Source organism: Salmo salar, chromosome ssa14, assembly GCF_905237065.1.
Source record: "Salmo salar chromosome ssa14, Ssal_v3.1, whole genome shotgun sequence".
In the NCBI taxonomy this organism is placed as follows: domain Eukaryota; kingdom Metazoa; phylum Chordata; class Actinopteri; order Salmoniformes; family Salmonidae; genus Salmo; species Salmo salar.
Genome location: NC_059455.1, coordinates 67,807,336 through 67,832,664, shown reverse-complemented (window position 1 = coordinate 67,832,664; position 25,329 = coordinate 67,807,336). Strand labels below are relative to the sequence as shown.

The window sequence follows — 25,329 nt, the reverse complement described above, 5'->3', positions numbered from 1 at the left end:
CGGTCTCATCTTTATTGCTCTCTCTCTCTCTCTCTCTCTCTCTCTCTCTCTCTCTCTCTCTCTCTCGCTCTCTCTCCCTATTTGTCTCTCTCGTTTCTACCTCTGTCCTCTCTCTCTCTCATATTCTCTCTCATTTTGTCTACCTCTCTGCCTTAATCTACTCTCTCATACTCTCTCGCTTATTCTTTCTCTCTTTATTCATCCCCTTCTCTCTCCCTCAAGGTGTAACCGCGCAGAGCCAGCGAGCCTGTTATAAGAATATGAACTAGAAGACAAAAGGAGAGAGTGTAATGCACTTCTCTCTTCGGCTCAGTGAGCTTGTGTCCTATGCAGCACTCTGGCAAACCTGTTTTATATGTTCCTTTCCTCGTTCTAGCACTGTCGATAGTCATGAAGCGCCATACGTCCTGGTTGTAGAATCTCAATAGGTTTTGGAGAGGGAAAGGAGGAGAGCAATTTACTGCTTTTTGTCTGGTTTCTTCGATGGCACATGTGGCCACAAAATGGGCCGAAAGCTTTCTTTGGTCCAATGCAGACTCAGACAGTGTCAGTCACTGGGGGGGCTCTAAGCTCGACTCTAAGTCTTCTGTCTTAGGGAACAGTGGGGTGCCCCCAGACCCTCCAGACCCCTTCTCTGTCTGTCTCTCTGTCTGTGTCATGTCTGCCCTGTCACGTAGTCTGTCATACAGTCTGTCTTAAGACTTGTCTGTCTGTTAGTACGGCTTACTGTGGGTTGTTCGGACTCTCTGTCTTTCAAATTGTCTGTATGCCCTTTCAGCGGATCTCTCATATGTCTGTCTCTCTTTCCCATGTCTGTCTTGTCACTCAATCTCTCATACGGTCTGTCTGAAGACTTGTGTGTGCGTTAGTCTGACTGTCTTTCAAGTGGTCTGTCTGTACGTCCCTCTGTCTTCTACTCCTGCTGTCTGTTCATCTGTCCCACAGCGGGGAAAATTAATCAAGCCATCTGCAATGATTGAATCCTGTCTGTCTGACACTGAGAGAGCGAGACAGCTAGAGTCAGGCAGTGATTAGCTAAGTCGAACATTGGCCAACTATTGTGGCTGACTCAAACATCCATGTTTTTAATATCTCTGGTCATCCGGCAATCATTGACCCGGTTCGTTGTTGACGCCTTCAGTATCTGTCTGCCTGTGAGGACACAGGTTCAGAGGTTAAAAGGTTAATTGACTATAGGTGTTTTTGGTTGGATTGAAACTAATTATAATTTATCCAATTATCAGTGCGACTTTGACGGGATCCGTTTGATCACACAATGTGATGCAAGGTGATTTGTAGATGCGCACTCCCAGCTAAAATGTAGTAGAGCTCAAACACACTACGCAAGTGTGACGTTTCACTGCTCTGCAGATGATGTTTAATCGCACTTGATCGTTGCAGTGATAATCCGGTAATAGAGAATTCGAAATATTCACTGTCTGTTCGTTGCCAATAATGCAAGGGCTGTTAGCCCTGCGTGAGTGCGAGCGTGCGTGCGTTACAGTATAGAGGGATAGAGTGTCTAAGTCTTGGGGCGGACAGTGAGGAAAAATAGACGGAGGTAAAGAGGGAGACAGCATGATGTGAGAGGGGGAGTGCAAAAGGCACAGAGGGAGTGGTAAAGAGGAAGGTAAGGGGCAGGGCAGAGTGAGTGTAAAGAGAGGAGGAGCGAGAAACAGTGAGGGGGAGGTTGGGTGGGAGAGTGGGGCATAGAGGAGAGAGAGAAAGAGCATGAGCAGAATAGAGAGAAAGAAAAAGACAAGGAACTGATAAGTAGGGAGAGAGGAGCGAGGGAGGAGCAAGTGAGAAAGTGAGAGAGGAGGAGGAGTGAAAGAGAAGCAGTAAGAGAGAGAGGGAGGGAGAGCAAATGGGAGGGAGGGTGTGAGAGAGAAAAGGCCTGGAGGAGGTCAGCCATGCCTGCCACTCATCACTCACTCCTTAATGACTCTTTTTTTCTCTCTCTCTCTCCCTTTTCCCCGGAGTCTCAGCCCAGCCCAACGCCCAATCAAATGGGGTCATCCAAAGTTCACGACCCCCACTACCACCGCAGTCCCCACAACACCCAGTGCATTGTGTGTGTGTGTTTTGTCTGGCAACTAGATGCTTTGTTTTTTAGGAAACACATTTTTCAGACATCTGACAAAATGGCAGGTGTGGATGGTTGATGAAAGACTTCTGTCAGTGAAGTATTTCGTTTTTCATTGGTCCTTCATTTGGATATCTTTTAAATCTGTCAGGTACACCAGATTGTATGTTATGGTGCAATACGGAATTTTTTCACCGTTTACAATTGTGAATTACGCGATAAGATATTCTATCGAATGTCCCAGTTAAAGTTTTTTGTACTTCTGTTCAGTCTTCTGTTGAATATCTGTGTGCGTGTGTCTGTGTGCGCTTGTCTGTGTGTGTGTGCGCTTGTCTGTGTGCGTGTGTGTGCACTATATATTGGTGTGATGCTGGCATCGGCTCGGTTCCTATACCAGCTTGCGCAGGGTGTTGACGGACCAGGTGTGTGTGTGTGGTACCACAGTGTCCCATTCCCCTTGGCTTGGTTTGTCAGCTATCTGGCTCTGGGAAGCATCAAGCAACAAAACTCAAAGTGAAGCCTTTTCACTCTCTCCCCTGCACACCACATTTGGGAAACAGCTGGAAAGACCATGACTATGATTTGTCTCCCTCTGCTAGTATGTCTGACAGCTTCTAATGCACCACACACACACACACACACACACACACACACACACACACACACACATGCAGGTAGACACCCACATGCACTTATACTCCCCTTGAGGAGATATAAAATGAACAGTCCAATTTGGAGGTATTCAGTATATTAAATGAAGTCAGTGTCTCTGGGGTGGATGGAGGGAGATTGGATAGGGTTTCATGGAACGACTGGAACTATTCATTATGAGAGAGGTGTACTTTTCTAGACTGTGTGTCTGTGCGCGCACGTACGTTCCTACAAGGTGTGTGTATCATATAGTGTGTGTTCTCAAATATCTCTTTGCAAAGTTTGTGATCCACACACACACACACACACACACACACACACACACACACACACACACACACACACACAGGGTCTCGTATAAAGGAACACACACAGGGTATCTTATAAAGGGCTGTGGTCTTTTGGTACTCGCTGCCAAAATGGCCCTGATTTCCTTTAGCCCAGCTTGGCCGGGTCATACATCACTAAGGGGCCTCCCAGCTCCAGTGGCAGGGGCTGACAGAATGACACGTGTCATTTATCATGGAGGGGCCAGGCCTTGGCAAACTACACAGACTGGACCGCATATGACACTGCCTGAGAGAGAGGGGGAGAGAGACCGAGACAGGGGGAGAGAGACCGGGAGAGGGGGAGAGAAACCGAGGAAGATGGAGAGCACAGAAAGTAAAGTTTGTGCGATACACAGCTGGAATACATACAGACACACAGAGTCTCTCCTAGCTGTCCGTGTCTTTTCCTTCTGTCCTCTACATATCCCTCCCTCTCTTCTCCTTCTTTCTCTATTTTTCTCTATCTCACATGCACCCATCCCTAACCCCACCCATCCTCCCCCTTCTCCTACTCTCCCCCTCCTTCTCCTCTGCATCTCTCCCACCAAGTCACTCGCCTGGCCCCCTTTTTCATTTGTCTTCATAAGCCTAATTTATTTTGGCTGCCACATGCAAGCTGACAGGGATCACTCACTACTGCCCTCCCTGCGCGCTCACACACACACACATTTCTCTCCACGACTGTTCCGAGATCAACCCAACAGTCACCATTCCCTTGGTTAGAGGGCACTTTCAGAGACTGTGCAAAAGTTTAATTGCCAGGGAGGTAAGCTTCTCTTTCGTCTCCATTTCTAGAATGTTCTAGCACTCCAAAGTCTGCCCTCAGTACGATATTATGTTGTGTTGAGCGATGGTTTCCTGTCTCTCTCTCGCGTGCGCTCTCGCTCTCTCTCACTCTTTCTCTCTCAGTCCATTTTTCACCATGCTCACTCCTTCACTTACTGCTTCTCTCTTCGCTCTCTCTCTCTCACTCTTTCGCTCTGTCACTCTGTCCATTTCTCACCATGCACATTCCTTCACTTACTGCGTCTGTCTGTCTGTCTGTCTGTCTGTCTGTCTGTCTGTCTGTCTGTCTGTCTGTCTGTCTTTGTCTCCCCTTTCTCCTCCTCCCCTCTCTCTCTCTCCTAAGCTGTTATGGATGGTTTACTAAGAGTCATGTCCCTACCCTGGGAAATCTCAACACACACCACTGTGAACAGGCGCGCACACAACACATACTCACACACACACAATCAGAGATGTGGGTATTGATCCCCAGTGACGTGGTTTCTTCTGTGAAAGGCCAGTTTGTGATTTAGTGTCTCTCCTCCTTCAGGGCCTCTCTCGTTCCCCCTCTGCCTCCCTCTTTTGTCAGTTCACTGTCACGGCCATCAGGAATAGGCCTCACGCCCCCCCCCACCTCCTTTGTGCGCACACACACATACATAAACACAAACACACATGCATAAACACACACGCACTCCCGTGTGGACTGACAGAATTGTTATTCTTTCTTGTTCCCTTTTTGTTCATTGCTGAACTTTCCAGTTACACTTTACTTAAAAGGTATAAATGAGATTGTTTGACCACACAGACCAGTGCAATACTGTAACAAGATCCATTTTCTGTCACGTTGTTTGTATGTATGTGAATGGAGTTGGCATTGTTTTGTGGAATGAAGACGATGTTCTCATGTGATCAGTTACTTCGATTTGGCAATCACTGTGTCTGTGCGTGCGTACATGTGTTTGCCTGTGCAGCCAGTTTTGCTGTCTCTAATCTGACTCATCCACAGGCTGTGTGGGTTTTTCCCTCAGAGACAAGGGGTCAGTTTCAGGGAAGAGTGTGTGTGTGTGTGTGTGTGTGTGTCCTGTGTGTGTGCATGTTGTTCCTCAGCGGTGTACAAAGCAGACAGCCCATGTGAATATAGGGGAGGGCTGAGGGTACAGGGACGGGTTGATTGATGGGTTATTGTGCAACCAGACCCAGACAGAACTGGTGAGGTCATGGCCTCTTCTTGCCCCCCCCCCTCTCTCTCTCTCCCCCTCCCTCTCTCATCATTCTCACCACTATTCACTCCCCCATGCTGCCTTTCTCCCTTCACAGTCCACTTTGTTTTCTTTTGTCTCTCCTCCTCTAGTGCAGTTTTTTGTTACGCGATTCATCTTATCTGGTTACATTTTACAGCCTCTATTCACTGGATGTAGCCATAAAAAACACTGCCTCTGACTTTCGAGAAACTTGCAAAGATCTGTCCAAAACAAGTTTTAATGTCACTTTTGATTTGCTGCAATTTTTTGTTACGGCCAAGCCGATTGGGCAGCAACCGGTGATTATCCAATCAGGGAGATGGTTACTAACTTAACTTCCTCATGGAAAATGTTCACCAAATAAAGTGTGACCGATGCATCAAGGGTTCATGGAAAGGTGTATCCAAGAAAGCCTTTTGTTTTCTCTCCCTCGCCATTTTCTCTCCTACGCAGAAAGAGAGTGATTTATGGTAATTATCCATCTTTGGGGTCATCCATCAACTGGTTGTTGCTAGGAGATGGGAGCAGCTGTTGTTTGGGCCAGGGAAGTTCCACTGTCAGGGGGCTGTACACAGGTGACTTCAGAGGGAGATTTAAAGGGACAGGCCCTATTTTTGTTTTCTTTTTTTCCCCAGAGAAAACTCTTGTACATGTGGATTTCAGTTTGTTTTAATGTGTTTTTAGGTTTAGTTCATGCAGAGAAAAGACTAGGACTGGATAGAAACACTAGGGACTGGATTTCGTCAAGCTCCCTGGAATTCCTTGAAGTCAAAGAATATCTGTGGAATAAATAGGTAGATAGTGATACAAATAATGTCCCCACATGATTCAATTTGGCCCTACCAATGCCACAGATATTTGGGAAGGATGTCACTGCAGGTGGTCTTGGGAATTGCTTATCCTAGAACATGTTTGGCGGAGTCCTACCCTTAGCGAAACCTGAGCGCTTATAGTGGCTCTAGAAGCAGTCCAATATTGACTTTGTTAACCTTTCCAAAACCATAGGTTTTTAAATGTAGCTCTTCAGAAATCACTATATGACGCAGAGGCTTCACTAACTACAATAGCTAAACCTTGCAGTCAGTTTCTCCCAAAGCTTAACCAGGTGGGTGTCATAGGCTACACTAACGCTCAACTAACATTAGCAAAACGTTAGGACGTTTTGGTTGCATTATTTCAGCGAAGCAGTGATATTGGGGGCAGAGGCTATACTAGTCCATTATGTTCAGTAACATTCAGCTAACATTAGCGAAACGTTGGGACTTTGTAGTTGCATAGGTTTTAACAGCAGCAGCCAGCTAGATGGGGGTTGGCTCTGCAGTGCTTATGATATAATGGCCATTGTCTCATCTCTGAGCAGCCTGGAGTTGACAGTGGAGGGAAAAGGTGATTTATAGACTGCACCCGTCGCTATGGCTGCTCAAAGATGGCTCCCAGAGAACATGGACAAACAGAGGAGGGGAGAAAGGAGAAAATGAGAACAGGGAAGGAGAGAGACATGTACTGCAATGCAGGAGCGAAGAGCAGGGGATTAAAATGAGTGATTACCAGAAGTTTATTTGTGACATTTCTTTAGTTTTTTTGTTTGTTGCTGAATCAGTTAACTTTAAGGTTTCATGCTGCTTGTTCTTAATAGTTTAAAGGTGAACTAAAGTAACCACCCTTTGCCTTGATGACAGCTTTGCACACTCTTGGCATTCTCTCAACCAGCTTCATGAATTAGTCACCTGGAATACATTTCAATTAACAATTGCCTTGTGAATTTGGGGAATTTCTTTCCTTCTTAATGTGTTTGAGCCAATCAGTTGTGTTGTGACAAGGTAAGGGTGGTATACAGAAGATAGCCCTATTTGGTAAAAGACCAAGTCCAATGGACATTAGACCGGTGGAAATCTGTCCTTGGGTCTGATGAGTCCAAATTTGAGATTTTTGGTTCCAACCGGCATGTCTTTGTGAGACGCAGAGTATGTGAATGGATGATCTCTGCATGTGTGGTTCCCACAGTGAAGCATGGAGGAGGAGGTGTGATGGTGTGGGGGTGCTTTGCTAGTGACACTGTCAGTGATGTTTTTAGAATTCAAGGCACACTTAACCAGCATGGCTACCACAGCATTCTGCAGCAATACGCCATCTGGTTTGCGCTTTGTGGGACTATTATTTGTTTTTCAACAGGACAATGACCCAAAACACACCTCCTGTAAAGGCTATTTGATCAATAAGGAGAGTGATGGAGTGCTGCATCAAATGACCTGGCCTCCTCAATCACCTGACCTCAACCCAATTGAGATGGTTTGGTATGAGTTGGACCGCAGAGTGAAGGAAAAGCAGCCAACAAGTGCTCAGCATATGTGCTAACTCCTTCAAGACTGTTGGAAAAGCATTCCTCGTGAAGCTGGTTGAGAGAATGCCAAGAGTGTGCAAAGCTGTTATCAAGGCAAAGGGTGGCTACTTTGAAGAGTCTAAAATGTAAACTATATTTTGATTTGTTTAACACTTTGTTTGGTCACTACATTATTCCATATGTGTTATTTCATCGTTTTTATGACTTCACTATTATTCTACAATGTAGAAAATAGTACGAATAAAGATAAACCCTTGAATGTGTAGGTGTGTCCAAACTTTTGACTGGTACTGTATGTGAATATATATTTTGGGTGATTGGAAGTGATGTAGACAATTGCATTGTTAGAAGCTACAATCTATCTGCAATATTAAAGCTGATCTAGCCCCTAAAATGTATTATTTATTACAATAAATAATAATACATTATGAAACGGGTGGTCACGATTGGTAACTTTTCCCATGACTAAGAATTTGTGGTGGAATACATGCAGTGAGTAAACCGTTAGTAATGTCTTCATGCCTGACTTATCTCCCTCTTCTGGATGGGGATGTCACAGTGGTCAAAGATGATAGAACTCCCCCCTCCACAACCCAATAGTCCTGTCACCTCCCCTCCCCTTACCCTATTGTTTGAAGCTGATGTAAAATGCACAGTCTACAGTATATGACCCATTTTAGCAGGCCATTAGCATAATTTGGCTGTGGCCAGCAAGTTAATGTACTCGCAGATGACAGGGAAATTGTGCTACACAACCTTAGGGTTTAAACAAAGACCTATGATGAAGTAGGCCACGCTTTGCATAAGGATGGACATTACATTGGAGTGTGTGCGTTTGTGTGTGAAATGCGCCCAATACAACAGGTGTAGTAGACCTTACCGTGAAATGCTTACTTACAAGCCCTTAACCCACAATGCCGTTCAAGAAATATTTAAGAAAATATTGACTACATAAACTAAAGTACATTTTTTATAAAAAGTAACACAATAAAATAACAATACCAAGGCTATATACAGGGAGTACCGATACCAAGTCAATGTGCGGGGGTTACAGGTTTGTCAAGGTCATTTGTAAAATGACTATGCATAGATAATAAACAGCAAGTAGCAGCAGTGTAAAATCAAAGGGGGGGTCAATGTAAATAGTCCGGGTGGCCATTTAATTAATTGTTCAGCAGTCTTATGGCTTGGGGGTAGAAGCTGTTAAGGAGCCTTTTGGTCCTAGACTTGGCGCTCCGGTACAGCTTGCCGTGCAGTAGCAGAAAGAACTGTCTGACTTGGGTGACTGGGGTCTGACAATTGGGCCTTCCTCTGACACAGCCTAGTATATAAGTCCTGGATGTCAGGCAGCTTGGCCTAAGTAATGTACTGGGCCGTACGCACTACCCTCTGTATCGCCTTACGGTCGGATGTTCTCGGTGGTGCCACCTTAGAACTTTTTGAGGATCTGGGGACCCATGCCAAATCTTTTCAGTGTCCTGGGGGGGAAACGGTGTTGTCGTGCCCTCTTCACGACTATCTTGGTGTGTTTGGACCATGATAGTTTGTTGGTGATGTGGACACCAAGGAACTTGAAACTCTCGACCCGCTCCACTACAGCCCCGTCGATGAGAATGGGGGTGTGTTCCGAAAGGTGTATGAGAAGGCACAAATATGTTATACCTTTGATAAAAGGTGTGTCATATCAAATTATCTTAATACAACTTTGTATCTTTAATGTATATTTACATTATACATCTTTATTATCTTTAGCCGACATTTCATATGTCTTGTCGAAAGTGAACACGGGCACTCAGTTGCATAGCAAACATTGTTTTCCTCCACCTCATGAAGATTTGTTTGGAAAGCCGAATATATGAATTTGCACGTCCTGCTGGAACAGTACACCAGCTATTGGAGGCCCCGCTGGTATTGTGCCATATGGTTAATTATTCCACATGGGCGGCGGGGATTGGGGGGCGTGGAACTGTGAACAGACTTTTCTAAGAGGAAGCTGAGGGTAAAGCATATATTAATGTATAGCAACCACTCCACAGAATCCACGGCAGCACAAATCAATGTCACTTTATAGAGGTGGGAGGGAGGGGCGTTATACTGGAGAGAGGTGGGTGGAGTCCGTGTAAAACAAGCCTCAGAACTTCAAAGCCCCACCCCCCCATGCTTAGGGTAACTCCCTAAGCAAGGATTGTATGATGGAAAAAGAGGGGTAAAAACAGAATTGATTTGTTTAACCTTTATTTAGCTAGGCAAGTCAGTTAAGAACAAATTCTTATTTACAATGACGGCCTACCAAAAGGCCTCCTGCGGGGACGGGGCCTGGGATTGCTCTTCCCTGCTATAGATTGTGCCTGGGCATATTGAGGGGCAAATTGGTTTGGACACCCGAAATAGCATTCAAACTTTGCTTACTGAAATAATACCTTCATTATTTCTTATAGGAGATTGTATACCATCAGCAGTCAGGAGATAAGTAAAAAAAACAAAGATGTCCTCACCATTACAGTAAATAAAATGCCCAACAAATAGGATGCCCTGTGGCTTTTTTCTTCTTTTTTTTTTTTTTACAAAGGGAACAACTGAGAATCATCTCGAAATGAAGCCTATGCTGTCGACCCTTTTACACACAGACGTAAATGAAAAGGTCTGGCAGTTTTTCCTCAGTTAGTCTTAGCGAACGTAGGCACTAGGCCTAAACGCCAGCTTGCTTTAGCATCGGGCCCGCTAGCGCTTGGAACAGACAGGATCACACCACCCCGGCATGTGCAGCAGTGGCTGTCCCAGAGAAGAAGAAGAAAGAAAGAGAAGAGAAGGGGAGAGGGAGAAAGAGATTTTGCCGTATTCTCCCTGACATGCTCTGCATTACCATAATTGGGTTTTCTACATGATAGGACAGAGGAAATAATAATGTCATTTTATTTACAGCCTGTCCCACTGTCCCCCTCTCCCTGACACACACACACATACACCATGCAGGTCAAATGACACACACTGATCAGGCCTGTCCAAAGCCATCACAGCAGAGGGGCCAGTGACAAAGCGAAGCGGGGAGAAAGGAATACGACTCGCAACGTTTCAGCCCCCATTTTGAAGGCCGTCTAAACGGCGACTCGGTTGCCCGTCTGGAATAGCAGAGAGCCCGACACAGGCTAAATCAGAGGAGTGAGAGCAGGCGGAATTGGACATTAGCACCACAAATGACTGCCGGGATTGGTCCTCTTCTCAGAGACAGAGTAAATAAATAAGGAGGGTTGAGAGGGGTGTGTGTGTGTGTGTGTGGCATGTGTGTGAGTTGCAATTCGGTGGTGCTGCTTCGCGCTCAACTGCACTCGCTCCCTGTCGCACGTTGTTTCTCTCCCGAAGGCTTTGGTTAAGTTTGACACCAGCCAAATGGTGTAGCCTCAGCGTCCCATGACAGATAGCATTATGGGTTTAAGTGGCAGATTTGCACAAGAGAAACGAGCAAGTAGAAATATACAGTATGTGAAATGACTCCATTTTTCAGACGTTCTAATATAACATTATATGGAGAGAGAAACTGCCGGTTCTCTCAGGAAGCAAAACTTCATTTCCATGTAATTTGTTTTGAAGCAGTTGATTCTCCAGTTGTTCCGATGTAATTTTTGAGAATGTCAACGCGGCACTGCGTGTGAGAGAAAGCACAGCTAGTTGGGAATTCATTGTGCATAGTATCACAAACTCTGTGCCACAGACACAATGTAGAAACAGTACTGTGAGAGTAGGAAGGTTATTTTTATGCTTAGCTATAACAGATGACAATTTTTTTCTAAATGTAGTATTATATCACAGATTTGAGCTTGGCATAGAGAAGGCTTGTACATGTTTGCGTGTGAGTGACTGTGAGAATGTCCGTCTGTTTTCATCTATGTACTATACACTTAGGGGTGGTGTGTGTGTGTGTGTGTGTGTGTGTGTGTGTGTGTGTGTGTGTGTGTGTGTGTGTGTGTGTGTGTGTGTGTGTGTGTGTGTGTGTGTGTGTGTGTGTGTGACAGCAAAGGCCCGGTAGTGTCCTGCCGAGGTGTCACCTGTCTGGAGGAAGCCCGGGCCAAAGTGACAGGCTCGTCTCTGGACGCAGATGGCCTGCTCTCCCTCTCCTTTCCACAGCCGTCACACGTCCCCTCTGTGTTTGACACACACATTTACGCACACACATACTAACACACACACATGTCATTGACACTGACACAAACACACACATGGGTTGTCAGATACAAAAAAAAACACATGAATGTAGTGAGACCATCACACACACACACACACACACACACACACACACACACACACACAGGGACACACCTGATTGATACATGCACACAGAATATCTCCCTAGCACACCAGGTGGGTAGATAGGAATAGATGCTTACAAACCAACCAACCCTCACTCACACACACAAACAAATGCACACCTTCTACTTTGTATCTTGCTGCCTCAGGTTACAGTCAATTTCACATACTTTCCCTCTACCATTTCAGACCCACCCATAGACAGACAAACTCCCCTGCTCACACCTCTGTCAGCTAACTCCTAAATGCACCTTTTTTCCTCCTTTTTTTGTTACAAACCTTTTCCTCTTCCATTCTCCATGACAGCACAAAGTGGGCTTATTTTTATTTTCCCTCTTTTTTTTGACTGACAACCACAACAGACATCCCCCTTCCTTCCCTGCCCCATTTTAATCCTTCCCTCTCCCTCCCCCTCCCTCCATTGTTCTGAGTGAAGCTTGAAAGCGGCGGCTCAACGAGTAGTGTCAGCATCTCTCCATCTCTGATTGCCTTATTAGCCGCCGGTGGGACCAGGAGCTCTTTTTTCCCCCACAGATGGCAAAAAAGGAGGGAGAGAAGAAGAAAAAATGTCCGACTTCTATGTTTTTTTCTTTCTTGTGTCCACAAAGGCTTGTTTGTGGACACTGACACCCACCCCCCTGACCCGAACACCTGACACTGATACATGATTTGACACTTGAACTGCGTCGTTGGTTAAGGGCTTGTAAGTAAGCATTTCACGGTATTCGGCGCATGTGACAAATACAATTTGATTTGATTTGATGGCTGTCGAGGTGGAGGCAGCAGACTGGGGGTGTCGGGGGAAGTGTGTGTGTAGGGGGGGTCTGGGCTGAGGTGTGTGCAGGAAAAGACTGACTTTATTTTTAAGAGGTGTCAGGTTGTCTTGTCTGTCTTTTCTGTCAAGGCGTTCCCTCTTTACCCATTCCACTCATTGAGAGCTAAGGGTAACTATATTAGAGACGGCAATTTTTTGGGGGGGTGTGCGTTCTTTAGTGTGATGAGCTATTTAGAGACTGCGAGAGAGTAAGTGTGATGGGGGAGTTTTCAGTGCTTTGAGGTACTCAACCAAACGCTCTAATGAAATGAAATACGGAATGCTCTTGACAATGCTGTTGATTTTTAGATTTTGTTGACATTGGCTTGAATTTGATTCTTTTTGAAAGGGTGTAATGCCGGACTCTGGGCTAGGCATAGTTGGACAGATAGATTGCAGGTATTATGTGAGCAATAGTGTAGTATTATCTTTTCTAGCACAGCGATGGATGTTCATACACATTTATACCAGCACAGACACAGCGAGACTGAGACACACACACACACACACACACACACACACACCGTAGTCACAGTTGCTTATGGCCCTCCAGCTTTTCCCAGGCAGCAGTAAATGGCAGCTCACAAACATCAGGTATTATGTCTTCTCTGATTATGGGCCTGAGCGGCAACACGCTGTTCTGGGGCTGACAGCACATCTGCCTCCTCGCTAGAGACTGATACTGGCACCTTGGACAAGCATCTTATGGGAGAGGATAAGGTGAACTGCCTGAGCACTGTCTCCATCTGTCTGTCTCTGTCTCTCTTTCACTCCCTCTCTCTGTCCTTTTCTCAGTGTATTTCTCCTTTACGATTACCGTGCAGCACATTTTCATATTGAATGAAACATTACATAAATATTGCTAAATTCGAACAGGTTTGACAGCTGGAAGTACGTTCCTCTACAATTCTTAATTTGCTACTTAGTGCAGTTTAGAGGAAGTTGATATCTGACATTGTCTCGGAGTCCAGAGGGCCTGGAATTATACTTGAGAGACAGTTGACACTGGTTATAGGCTTATTCTCAAAGTAACATTTCTGCCGTAATTCCTGCATAGCTACAGGGGTTGGTATCCCATGTCGTTTGTCTGCCATTAAAGATAACCACTCAGGCAGCTGATCAACACAGGCAGTGCCTTGTTAAGTGCTCAGTCCCGTTCCATAATGGTCATTAAATAAATGGTATGGATGGAGTATTTTTCTCTCATCTTGTGCCCCGACAAAGAGTTCCATTATTCTCTTTTCGAGGCTGGCAACACTTAAAAGTGTCAAATCCAGAGGAAAATGCTATTTCATTAGCCACATACCATAGCCATGCTGTTGTTACTTATTAAACATTTAATCGTCCTTTATCTGATGAACTACCACATAAGGACTACATCATCTTTTTGGTATTGAAGAAAACATTTATTTATTTTTATAAACATATAGGTCAAATGTGTAGTTTTTCCTCAATTCTGATTTAAAAAAAATACTATGATGAAGTACTATGATTAAATGTAGAGGAACCTTGATATAACCTTGACAGTCATTCTGTGTGGAGAAAGTATACTCAGAACTCACGCCCCCATCCTCTGTGGGTAACACTGTTTCCCTTCTCCCCGCAAGCCGGCACACTTGACTCCCTGAGAACTAGTACAGCATGGACGGTGACAACATGGCATGTCATGTCCACCGGCAATTTCCACGCGTCATACTGTGAGGACTTCCACTGCCAATGCCAACTCTATGCCATCCCAGCCGAGGGCCTGGCACGCTCACCCGCTATCGCTACATCACACGTCACGGGCAGGGTGTGAGTGGCACAGTGGCAGCAGAGACTGGTTCAAAGTCAGAGAGAATCAGTGCCCTCCATCTAGAAGAGAGGAAGCCATTTTAGTACATGAACTGGCTTGTGACTGTTGGGGTCACCTTTTTTTCTGGGCAGTCTAATCATTTGGATATTTGAAATGGATAGGATTTAACACTGTCAACTTTCTTTTGTATATTTGCATTCAACAGGATACATCCATATAGAGTGTATGATAGCATGCAGTTAAAACATAAAATCACTACAAAGCAACAAACATGAGTTATAACATACTGAATGTAGGCTACTGACCTTTTTTGTCAAACGCAGTGGACTCTCAGTGTTGATTAATATGCATCTGCTGCTTTGGGAACCGGTTTTCCATCATGTAGAATTGTGCTTGTGTCCCTAGTTTTTGAACTCAAGGGGAAATATTCCTCTTGCTCATCTGTGTTCTCCTTTACCCTTGCTGAGCCATACTGTTTGATACCTTCGTTAGGCTGCACAGTGTAGGGGACTATCTATCATCGTCAAGATATGGATGTTTGCCACTTTTATAATTGCAAAGCTGCGTCCTCTGCCAGGACTATTGACTAAAATATCTTAAGAATCATTACACCTACACACTCTTACACACTCAGAGATACAGACATGCATGGTATACACACGTTAAACACAAACACACATTACGGGATAAACACATCAAGAATCTTTATACACATCTGATGGAATGTTCTGCCCCAATGAGTTGGCTGATGTCCCTTTTTCTCTCCTCTTGTGTTTTTCAGCTTATGGGGACGAGGAGGAATTTAAGGCTGATGACAAGATCGATGAGGAGCACCTGCAGGACGACGGCCTCTCCTTAGACGGCCATGACGGCGAGTACCTCTGCAACGAGGATGACGACGCCGGGGACCGATTCAGCTTCCAGAACTCCCCGCTCAGCAATGGGACCAACCCGGACGCCGGCTATGCCTCTCCGCTCAGTGATACCAGCGACCAGCTTATTGACTTCCAGAGTACTCCCTCCAAGGACGGACTTGATAAGGAGGAGGAAGAGGCAGTCAGAGGAGAAGTAGAACACCTGAAGGTCCCCAACGGCCTGTCTCTGCAGGACAGCCTGGCGCAGATGAAAGCCGTCTATGCTAACCTGATCTCTGAAGCCTCTTGGTCTAGCATCACCATGGACATGCTGAGAAGTAACAGCAACAAGGTCAGCAGTGTGATCAGCAATGGAAGCAACCTCAAGGGGAGCAACGTTATCCTTAACAGTCATGCTAACAGCCTTGTGAACAATAATAACCACACCAACAGCAGCAGTGGCACCTCTGCCCCTACCAACACTACCAGCAACACTAGCGCTACAAGCACCGCTAATACTACCAACACTGGCAGCACCGGTGGAGTGGCCTACGACTGGCACCAAGCAGCTTTGGCCAAAACTCTTCAGCATACACCATACAATCTCCTCCCCGAGCCAAGCCTCTTTAGCACTGTGCAGCTGTACCGGCAGAACAACAAGCTCTACGGCCCAGTATTCACCGGTGCCAGCAAGTTCCGGTGCAAGGATTGCAGCGGAGCCTATGACACACTAGTGGGGCTCACGGTGCACATGAGTGAGTCAGGCCACTACCGTGATGACAACAAAGACAAAGAGGAGGAGCGGGGAAAGAGGTGGTCCAAGCCCCGTAAGCGCTCCCTCATGGAGATGGAAGGAAAGGAGGATGCTCAAAAGGTGCTCAAGTGCATGTACTGCGGACACTCCTTTGAATCCCTGCAGGACCTGAGCGTCCACATGATCAAAACGAAACACTACCAGAAAGTGCCTCTAAAAGAACCCATGTCAGCCCTCGTCTCAAAGCTGGTGCCCCCTACCAGAAAAAGAGCATTTCAGGACTTGGTGTCCCCATGCTCACCAGAGTTTGTCCACAACACACCTGGTGTACACCTGGGAGAGACCTCAAAAGACCAGAAAGTAGTTAACCCCTATGTCACAGCAAATAACCGCTACGGCTACCAAAATGGTGCCAGTTACACCTGGCAGTTTGAGGCGCGTAAGGCCCAAATCCTCAAATGCATGGAGTGCGGGAGTTCCCACGACACCCTGCAACAACTGACAGCCCACATGATGGTCACAGGACACTTTCTGAAAGTGACCAACTCAGCGTCCAAAAAGGGGAAGCAGTTGGTGTTTGACCCCGTGGTTGAGGAAAATATACAGTCCATTCCTCTCCCTCCGACCTCTACACGACTCCTGGTGCCCAATGTGAAGTCACAGCCTGATTCTCCTCCCTTGCACTCCTCCTCCACTGAAGAGAAAAGGGAGGAGCATGAGGAGAACATGGAGAGGAGTGAACCAGAGAAGAAGATCAAAGAGGAGAAAGAGGATCCGACTGAGAAATGCGAGAAACCTGGCAAGGCTGGACATTACAAGTATCTCACAGAGGAAGACCTGGAGGAGACTCCCAAAGGAGGTCTGGATATCCTGAAGTCCTTAGAGTTCACTGTGTCAAGTGCAATCAGCAAGGCCCAGACTGGCACGCCCACTTGGGGTGGTGCTGGCTACCCTAGCATCCACGCTGCCTACCAGCTCCATGGGTCTTTGAAGTCCTCCATGCAGAGTGTCCAGGTGGTTCAACCCTTGTTCAGCACTAGCAGCTTGAAGATGATGTCCTCTGACTCCAGCAATCTGATCCACTCTCCAAGCAGCCCTTCCCCACCTCCAAGCCACAAGAACAATGTGTTGGCCATGGAAGAGCTGGTGGAAAAAGTCACAGGGAAAGTCACTGTGAAGAAGGAGAAGGAGGAAAAGACCTCCGAAAATAAATGCAAAGCGAGATCTGCCAAGTCACCCTGTCCACTGTCCAAGGAGAGGAAGGGCTCACCCAAGCCAGTGAAAAACATTGCCGTAGAGGATCAGAGTGAGCCTAGAAGCAGAGAGGGAGAGGCAAAAGACAACAAAGCAGATTTGTCAACGAAGAACGGAACAGACATGCAGAAAACGGCAGTTGGCAACAGCTGTAGCAGCTTGGGAATCATCACTGATCACTCACCGGAGCAGCCTTTTGTCAACCCCCTCAGTGCGTTGCAGTCCATCATGAACAATCACTTGGGAAAGGCCTCAAAGACGGCCACCCCCTATCTAGACCCTCTGTCGAAGCTGTACAAGATCAGTAACAACATCCTGGAGAAGCCCATGAACATCTCCACTCAGGTCAAACAAGTTCAGTCAATCAATCGATTCTATGACAACAATGACCAGCCCATGGACTTGACGAAATCCAAAGTCACTAACGGACTAATTACGAACAGCACCTCCACTACGCTAAACAGCACTACCAACTGTAATACCAATAACAGCAACAGACCCATCCTCTCAAGCTTGTCTGAATCTCTGTCGTCCCAAAATGCTTTGATGGACATCTCCGACATGGTCAAGAACCTGACTGGCCGTCTGACGCCCAAATCCTCCACTCCGTCCTCCATCTCGGAGAAATCTGATGCGGACAACAGCGCCTTCGAGGATGGCTTGGAGGAGCTCTCTGCAGTCCAGAAAAGGAAAGGACGGCAGTCCAACTGGAATCCTCAGCACCTCCTCATCCTTCAGGCCCAGTTTACCTCCTGTCTCCGGGAGACGTCTGAAGGCAAGTTCGTCATGACTGACCTAGGCCCCCAGGAGCGGGTCCACATCTGCAAGTTCACCGGTCTCTCCTTGACCACTATCTCCCATTGGCTGGCCAACGTCAAGTACCAGCTGAGGAGGACAGGCGGGACAAAATTCCTGAAGAACATTGACTCGGGCCAGCCCCTGTTTCTGTGCAGTGACTGTGCCTCTCAGTTTAGGACTCCTTCCTCTTACATAAATCATTTGGAGTCCCACTTAGGCTTTAGCATGAAGGACCTCTCCAAGCTTTCAATAGATCACATTAGGGAGCAGCAGGCAGTTACCAGAATGATAACAGAGAAGACTTTCAGTTCCCTGGGACTTACCGAGGAAGACTCAGGCTCTGTATTTCAGTGCACGCTCTGCAATCGGACCTTTGTCAGCAAGCACGCGGTCAAGCTTCACCTTAGCAAAACACATGGCAAGTCGCCAGAGGACCACCTCATCTTTGTCACTGAACTAGAAAAGTTTGATAAAGCCTAATTGAGGTGGACAAAGCTGATGGCATGACTGATTACTGAATTGTTGCACTATATCTCAATACTGCACTGCATCATAACTGAGACTTTGGAATCAGTCCGAAGTAACTGCTGTCATAAAACTGGGCCATGTTCTGTTTTGGATTTCAGTTGTCTTTTATTTTTCAACACACATTCAGCAGATAGTTTCTATGATCTTTAGGATCTTTTGTCTGTGCATGTTTTTCAGTGAATTAAACCAACATAAAAAAAATGTTGACACAAACACACAAATTCTGAAAATATGTGATTGATATGAAGGTTTTTTGTTGTTTTCAACTAATCATATTGGAAATACATTTTAAGAGAAAAAGTAAGAAGGATTTCTGCACTTGGGCTACTATGAAGAGGCACACATTAGGATTGTTAATAAACTCCATGGCACGATGACATTTCAACGTTTAGATTCTCACTTCTGATCACCTCAAAATTGCATATGGGATAGAACATGTTAAAGGATGATATGTAGGCCTGCTGACAAACTGCAGAAAGAACAGAATACTCATGAATATGTTAAGCTTTTCTCTGCATATTTGTTTCACTAATCAAGTATTATTTAATGGTGGTATTGCCATATTTGCTTTGATACCAGTTGTATTTTTATGATTGTGTGCCGCTTCAGTTTCAACTTGTAAATGAAGTTTTAAAACTGATAAATATATAAATGATCAGCAAGTATGTGTAAATGTATGTAATCATATCTTGCTATTTGCAGAAGCTCAACATTCTTTGTACTGTGTGCATTTTTATATTGTCACTTTATAGAAAATATGGAAAAAAACAAATAACTATGTACTGTATATAGGTATAAATATATACAGTATATATATACTGTAGAGCCGGAACATGTCCTTTTTTCAATGAAAAGTAGGTCCTTCGTTGTGGTTTACATGATTAAATATAACTACACGGCCATCTCTTCTGATGCATGGTACTGTATGTTAAAATAAACATGCAATGCACAATAAATTATACATTTCAATGTTTTATCATTAATACTGTTCAGAAATCTATCCTCTAAATCATGAAAGTATTGTTTTTTTTCTGCAATTGTAAAATAAACTCTAAACCTGGATTCTGCTTTGTTAAATTGGATATTTCTTTCAATAAGGCTATGTAGCATCATGGAGGAAAACATACATTTAATTTATTCGTAATGGATATGTAAATTCTCGACTTCAAGATAACCTGACCCTCAGAAAAAATATTTGCGTTTTAAGTGGTCAAGACATGACCTTTCATATGTAGTTTGTCTATCACTGATTAGAGACACTCATATTGTCTGTCAAATTGTGTGTTTTGTCTGTCAGCCTCTTGATGACACACACCAATGAGCATTAATGAAGTCACAGAAATGAGGTAATGTGTCACAGTGACCAACAAGCTGCACTTTGAAGCGATTCACGTGACAATGGAGTCGAGAAACTTCTGGGTTTGGCACAACAGCGCCTGTTAAGCTTCTCTGTCTTCTCATAGCAGTTTGCTGTTTCTGGTGACGGCCTTCCCCTTTTGTTAATGATCTTAGCGCGGTCCTAGCGCTTAGACTATGTAAATCGCTGTAATCATAAGGCCACAATGCAGTTACCTGCAGAGCAGACGACAACATCGGGAGGCACAGTTAAGCAGATTTGCATAGCTTTGCCTCGCACGCAACACACTGGATTCCGGGGGGATTCGTGGGCCTCAGGAATCAAACGTTTACTCCTTTCAACTCAATTATGGGACGGTTATGTGTTGTGGACACAGGGGGCCACAGAGAAAAAGAAAAATACTGGGTATGAGAGAGAATATATCATCTCAAACTCTTTTACTTGAACGGACAAATAGTTTCCCAAAACCGTACACATCAGTCAATCAAATAATATTACGTACGAATCTCTTGAATGTCATGGATTGGTAATGACAGGTGTCGTAGTATAGTCATAAGTGTTGCGTATGTCATGTGCCATAAATCATTGGTTAAATAGTATCATAGTTACACCAGTGTGACCGGTAGAGAACTAAACTTATTGTTTTGATGATTGCAAAATCTAATATCTTCTGCCCAATCCAATGATGTCATTAGATATTGTAACATACACATTGTAAATTACAGTAAGAGATTCGTTTCTATGCCATCACAGATAGGCCAGAGCAATTGTCCTCCACAAGTTCAGAGATCAGTAGTCAATGGCATCTGACTATTTGAGAAAATCAGAACACAAAGAATTGACGCTCAGCACATTTAATCCCAGTAGGAATAGTTTCAAATTTAAGTTACCACAGGAAATGGGTATATACAGTAGGCTTAGTCACTTCTCTTGCCAAAATATAGAGAATAAAGGACATTGTCATTAAAATCAGGATTTGTGAGGGACTTAACAGTTTCAGGTGTATTATAGAATTAAGCCTCCAATTTCTCTGAGGCACCTGGGAACTTGATAAAGGGGGCATGGCAGGTTTCTTCCGGAAGGTATTTAAGATGACACAGTACTGCCACCCCACACATCTCTTTTACACTCGCCTGAGGCACTTTAGAGAGAAACAATAAGGAGCTGGGGAAGTCATAAAAGGAAAAAAACACATTCTAAGGGATTTAAGTCACAGAGAAAAGTTGAGTCGATATGGGACATAAACATTAGGGGTAAACAATGCTTTGAAAAACAAATATATGGGGTTTGTTCAGTTGTTACATACAGGTGGAAATATTCTTAAATGGAAAACATTTATTGGGAGAAGTTCAGGTACAGTATCTTATGAAATTATGTATCGGCTTATGTTTAGTCACTGATTGGGTAGACGTGGGGTCCACTTACCAAGTTCCCTTTATGTAAAGAAGCTGCTGGTTGAGTGGTATAGTCTACTATCTACTGGAATTTAATTAAAAATGCTTTACCTGTGCTTCTTTGAGCTTGCTTGGCACAATGGAACCAATGGAACAGTCCCAAACGTGCAAACCATCTGGTACTCCAGGCAGGCTCTAGCAAACGCTCAAGGCCATTTGAACTCATGGTCTGGTATCACATGCTGCACATATACCGTTCCTTCAGATAGTATTCATACCCCTTGACTTATTCCACATTTTGTTTTGTTGTGTTACAGCCTGAATTCAAAATGGATTAACTGTATTTTCTTCTCACCCATCGACACACAATATCCCATAATGACAAAGTGATTTTTACTTTTGAAATATTAGCAAATTTATTGAAAATGAAATACAGAAATATCTAAATTACACATCAATATTCACACCCCTGAGTCAATACATGTTAGAACTAATACCATTGTCAGTGATTACAGCCATGAGTCCTTCTGGGTAAGTCTCTAAGAGCTTTGCACACCTGGGTTGTACAATATTCACACATTATTATAAAAAAAATTATTCAAGCTCTGTCAAGCTCTGGTTGTTGATTGGTTGGTCATTGCTAAACAGCCATTTTCAAGTCTTGCCCTATATTTTCAAGGTGATTTAAGTCAAAACTAACTTAGACCCCTCAGGAAAAACTCCATTGTATATTTGGCCTTGTGTTTTAGGTTATTGTTCTGCTGAAAGTTGAATTTGTCTTCCAGTAACTGTTGGAAAGCAGACTGAACGAGGATTTCCTCTAGGATTTTGCCTGTGCTTAGCTCTATTCCGTTTATTGTTATCCCAAAAAACGTCCTAGTCCTTGCCGATGACAAGCATACCCATAACATGATGCTGCCACCACCATGCTTGAAAATATGAATAGTGGTACTCCGTGATGTATTGTGTTGAATTTGCCCCAAACATAACACTTTGTATTCAGAACATGAAGTTAATTTCTTTGCCACATTTTTTGCAGTTACTTTAGTGCCTTTTTCCAAACAGGTTGCATGTTTTGGAATATTTTTATTCTGTACACGCGTCCTTCTTTTCACTCTGTTATTTAGGTTAGTATTGTGGAGTAACTACAATGTTTTTGATCCATTCTCAGTTTTCTCCTATAACAGCCAGTCTACTCTGTGTAATATTCATATGTGTAAACATACTGAATTATAATTGGATGCATTTTACCGCCGTATCATACTGTGCTATGATTGGTTAAGACCACACAGATGGTTAGGTCATGGTCAGTTGATCATGGTTGGAGATAAGTGAACATGCAAGTTGTAGCTAGCTACTAAAGAGCTACGTTAAGAAATATCCTGTAGTACTACATTTTATTATTTTGTACAATGCATGCAAAACAAGACACTCTGTAACTGTTTTAAAGCCACCATTGACCTCATGATGAAATCCCTAAGCGGTTTCCTTCCTCTCCAGCAAAAGAGTTAGGTAGGAACACTATCTTTGTAGATACTGGGTGTATTGATACACCCTCCAAAGTGTAATTAATAACTTCACCATGCTCAAAAGGATATTCTATATGTGCTTTGTTTTTTTTTGCCATCTACCAATAGGTGCCCTTATTTGCAAGACATTGGAAAACCTCTCTGGTCTTTGTGGTTAAATCTGTGTTTGAAATTCACTGTTCGACTGAGGGACCTTAAAGATATGTAATGAACACAAGGGGAGACAGAGAGCTGGTTTCAAGCGCAGGGCGCAGCAGGTGTTTATTGCAAAGGACCACAGGAGGAGGCAGGTAGCTGGGTCCAGGGTCAGGCAGAAGGTCATACACAGGGGGTCCAAAAGGGCAACAGTACAGGCAGAGAAAAGGCTAGTAACGTAGTCTAGGCAATGGGTAGATAACAGGAAATCCGATAGGCTAAAGTACAGGTAGGGAATAGGCAAAAGGCATCATTATTGAGGCAGGCAAAAACTATCATGCACGGGAGGAGTAAAATCAAGGGGGAAAAAGAGCTCAGAAAGACATGTGTCACAAAACAAACAATACCTCACAGTGATGCGGTGCAAAGAATTGAACTAAATAGTGTGATAATGACATACAGGTGTGTGAACAGGTGATTAGAATTCAGGTGATTGGGATCTGGAGAGTGAGTTGCATTCAGGGGATCTGGGTGTTTGAGAGTGTGAGCTGGAAAGTGGGCTGGAAAGTGGGCTGTGTTCAGGGGACCTATATGTTTGAGGGTGTGAGTTGGAAGCCGACGTTACAAGATAATTGCATGTGCGGAGTATAGAGATGAGGTAGTCATAAAAAAAATCATGTTAAACACTATTATTGCACAGAGTGAGTCAATGCAAATTATGTGACTTGTTAAGCACATTTGTAAACATTTCTGAAAACCTAATTCCACTTTGACCTTATGGGGTATTGTGTGTAGGCCATTGACACGCAATCTACATTTAATCCATTTTACATTAATGTGGTAGCACAACAAAATGTGGTAAAAGGGGTGTGAATACTTTCTGAAGGCATTACACATGATAGAAAAGCCCAATCACAGAATTAAGTTTTAACATGGACCAGCATTGCTTTCAACCACACGAAATATGATTATATGTTTTCCTAGATTTCATTCGTAAAGGAGCTGTCATCACACAAACACAGCCCCTCAATCAGTCAGCCAATGTTTTGTTTGTTCTCTTGCGATTCCTCTTTCTTTGCTTTAAAGAAAAACTGAAAAATTAATTGGCTAGATGTCATCAATAGTACCCGACAAACACACACACAGGCAGTGGCATAAATATGATGTTAAGCAAAAGGGTGTTTACAGCAAAAGGCCTGATGATGAATTCTATATGTTTACGATTTATAATAATCAAAAGGAAAAGCCCTGAGTCAGAGTGCTGCAGTGTACTGCAAATGAATTTGACTATTTTTGAAAATATCATTCCATGATGTATTGGTGGCCAGACAATTGGAGACAGTAGCTAGGTTTCCATCCAATTGGTGACAGATTTTCATGCGAATATTAAAAAATCTGCATCAAGAAAATACGCGCAATTTCCCACCAGTAGGGTGTGATGATGAAGTAGTGCACACAAAACAGAATTTTTTTCCCTTCAGTTTTCATGTACCGAATACAAAATAAAAAGTTCAATATGTTTCCATTGCATTATCGACTCCACCGATAGTTTTGTCACAAAAACTGTTGCTTTAAATAGCAAATGTGCCTCCTCTGGTCTTGGCACGTGTGCTCTACCCAACAGCTCGCAGATACCCTACAGTACAGGTAGGCTGTGTGGGTAGGCTAGTCTACATGATGAGATTATTATGGATAAGAATATCTGTATTTGTCAAACTGCTGTCAAGCATCGATCATTATGTCACCAGAATAAGACCTTCGATGGTTATTGTAAAGGACCATCAAACTGATCACCGTGCACTTTCCCCACCCTGAGAAGTTCATCACAATTTATTTCATCTGTAGCCTAATAAACTGCATGGTTTTCTAAGTCCTAGTGGGAGGACCACACACCATGTCATCGATATGATGGTTATTATATCAATATTTGCGCATAAAGGCATTTCCACCGTAATTTCTCGCATTATGAATTTTACAGACACAAAAAAGGTCCCACCAGTGTGACAAACAAACAAATTATCTGTAGGCATTTATAAACTTGTAACGAAACGTCCGGTTTCCATCACAGCTGTTGATTTTCTTTACATGGTATTCCTTTACTTGCATAAAAACTGTGGCTGGAAACATGGTTAGTGAATGTAAAGTCTTGCGACTTGTGGCAGACATGTCGTTGTACGTTCATTTCCTCCTCACAAAATGAATACAAAGGGAAACTGTGTAAATAATATAAACAACCCCGTGTCACTCATCATATATTTCTCTGTTCCACTCAGACACCTGCAAGAGTACAAGTAAAAGTACATAAGAATTACAATCTTTACCACAGTGTTGTACGACATGTACCTCACCTATATCCCAGTAGGGACTTACTGTATGTCATAGGGAGTAGGGATGTAAAA

The 25,329-nt window shown here is 44.0% G+C and overlaps 1 protein-coding gene across 1 annotated transcript in view; it reads left to right on the top strand.

Annotated features, from left to right (window-relative positions):
- LOC106569864 (teashirt homolog 1) overlaps window positions 1–19,577 on the top strand; it is a 35,468-nt gene extending 15,891 nt beyond the window's left edge. Inside the window, exon 2 of the mRNA XM_014141542.2 lies at window positions 15,109–19,577. Within this exon, the coding sequence (XP_013997017.2) occupies window positions 15,109–18,467 (3,359 nt within the window). The 3' untranslated portion in view covers window positions 18,468–19,577. The remainder of the gene's footprint in view (window positions 1–15,108) is intronic.
- Window positions 19,578–25,329: the final 5,752 nt, after the last annotated feature.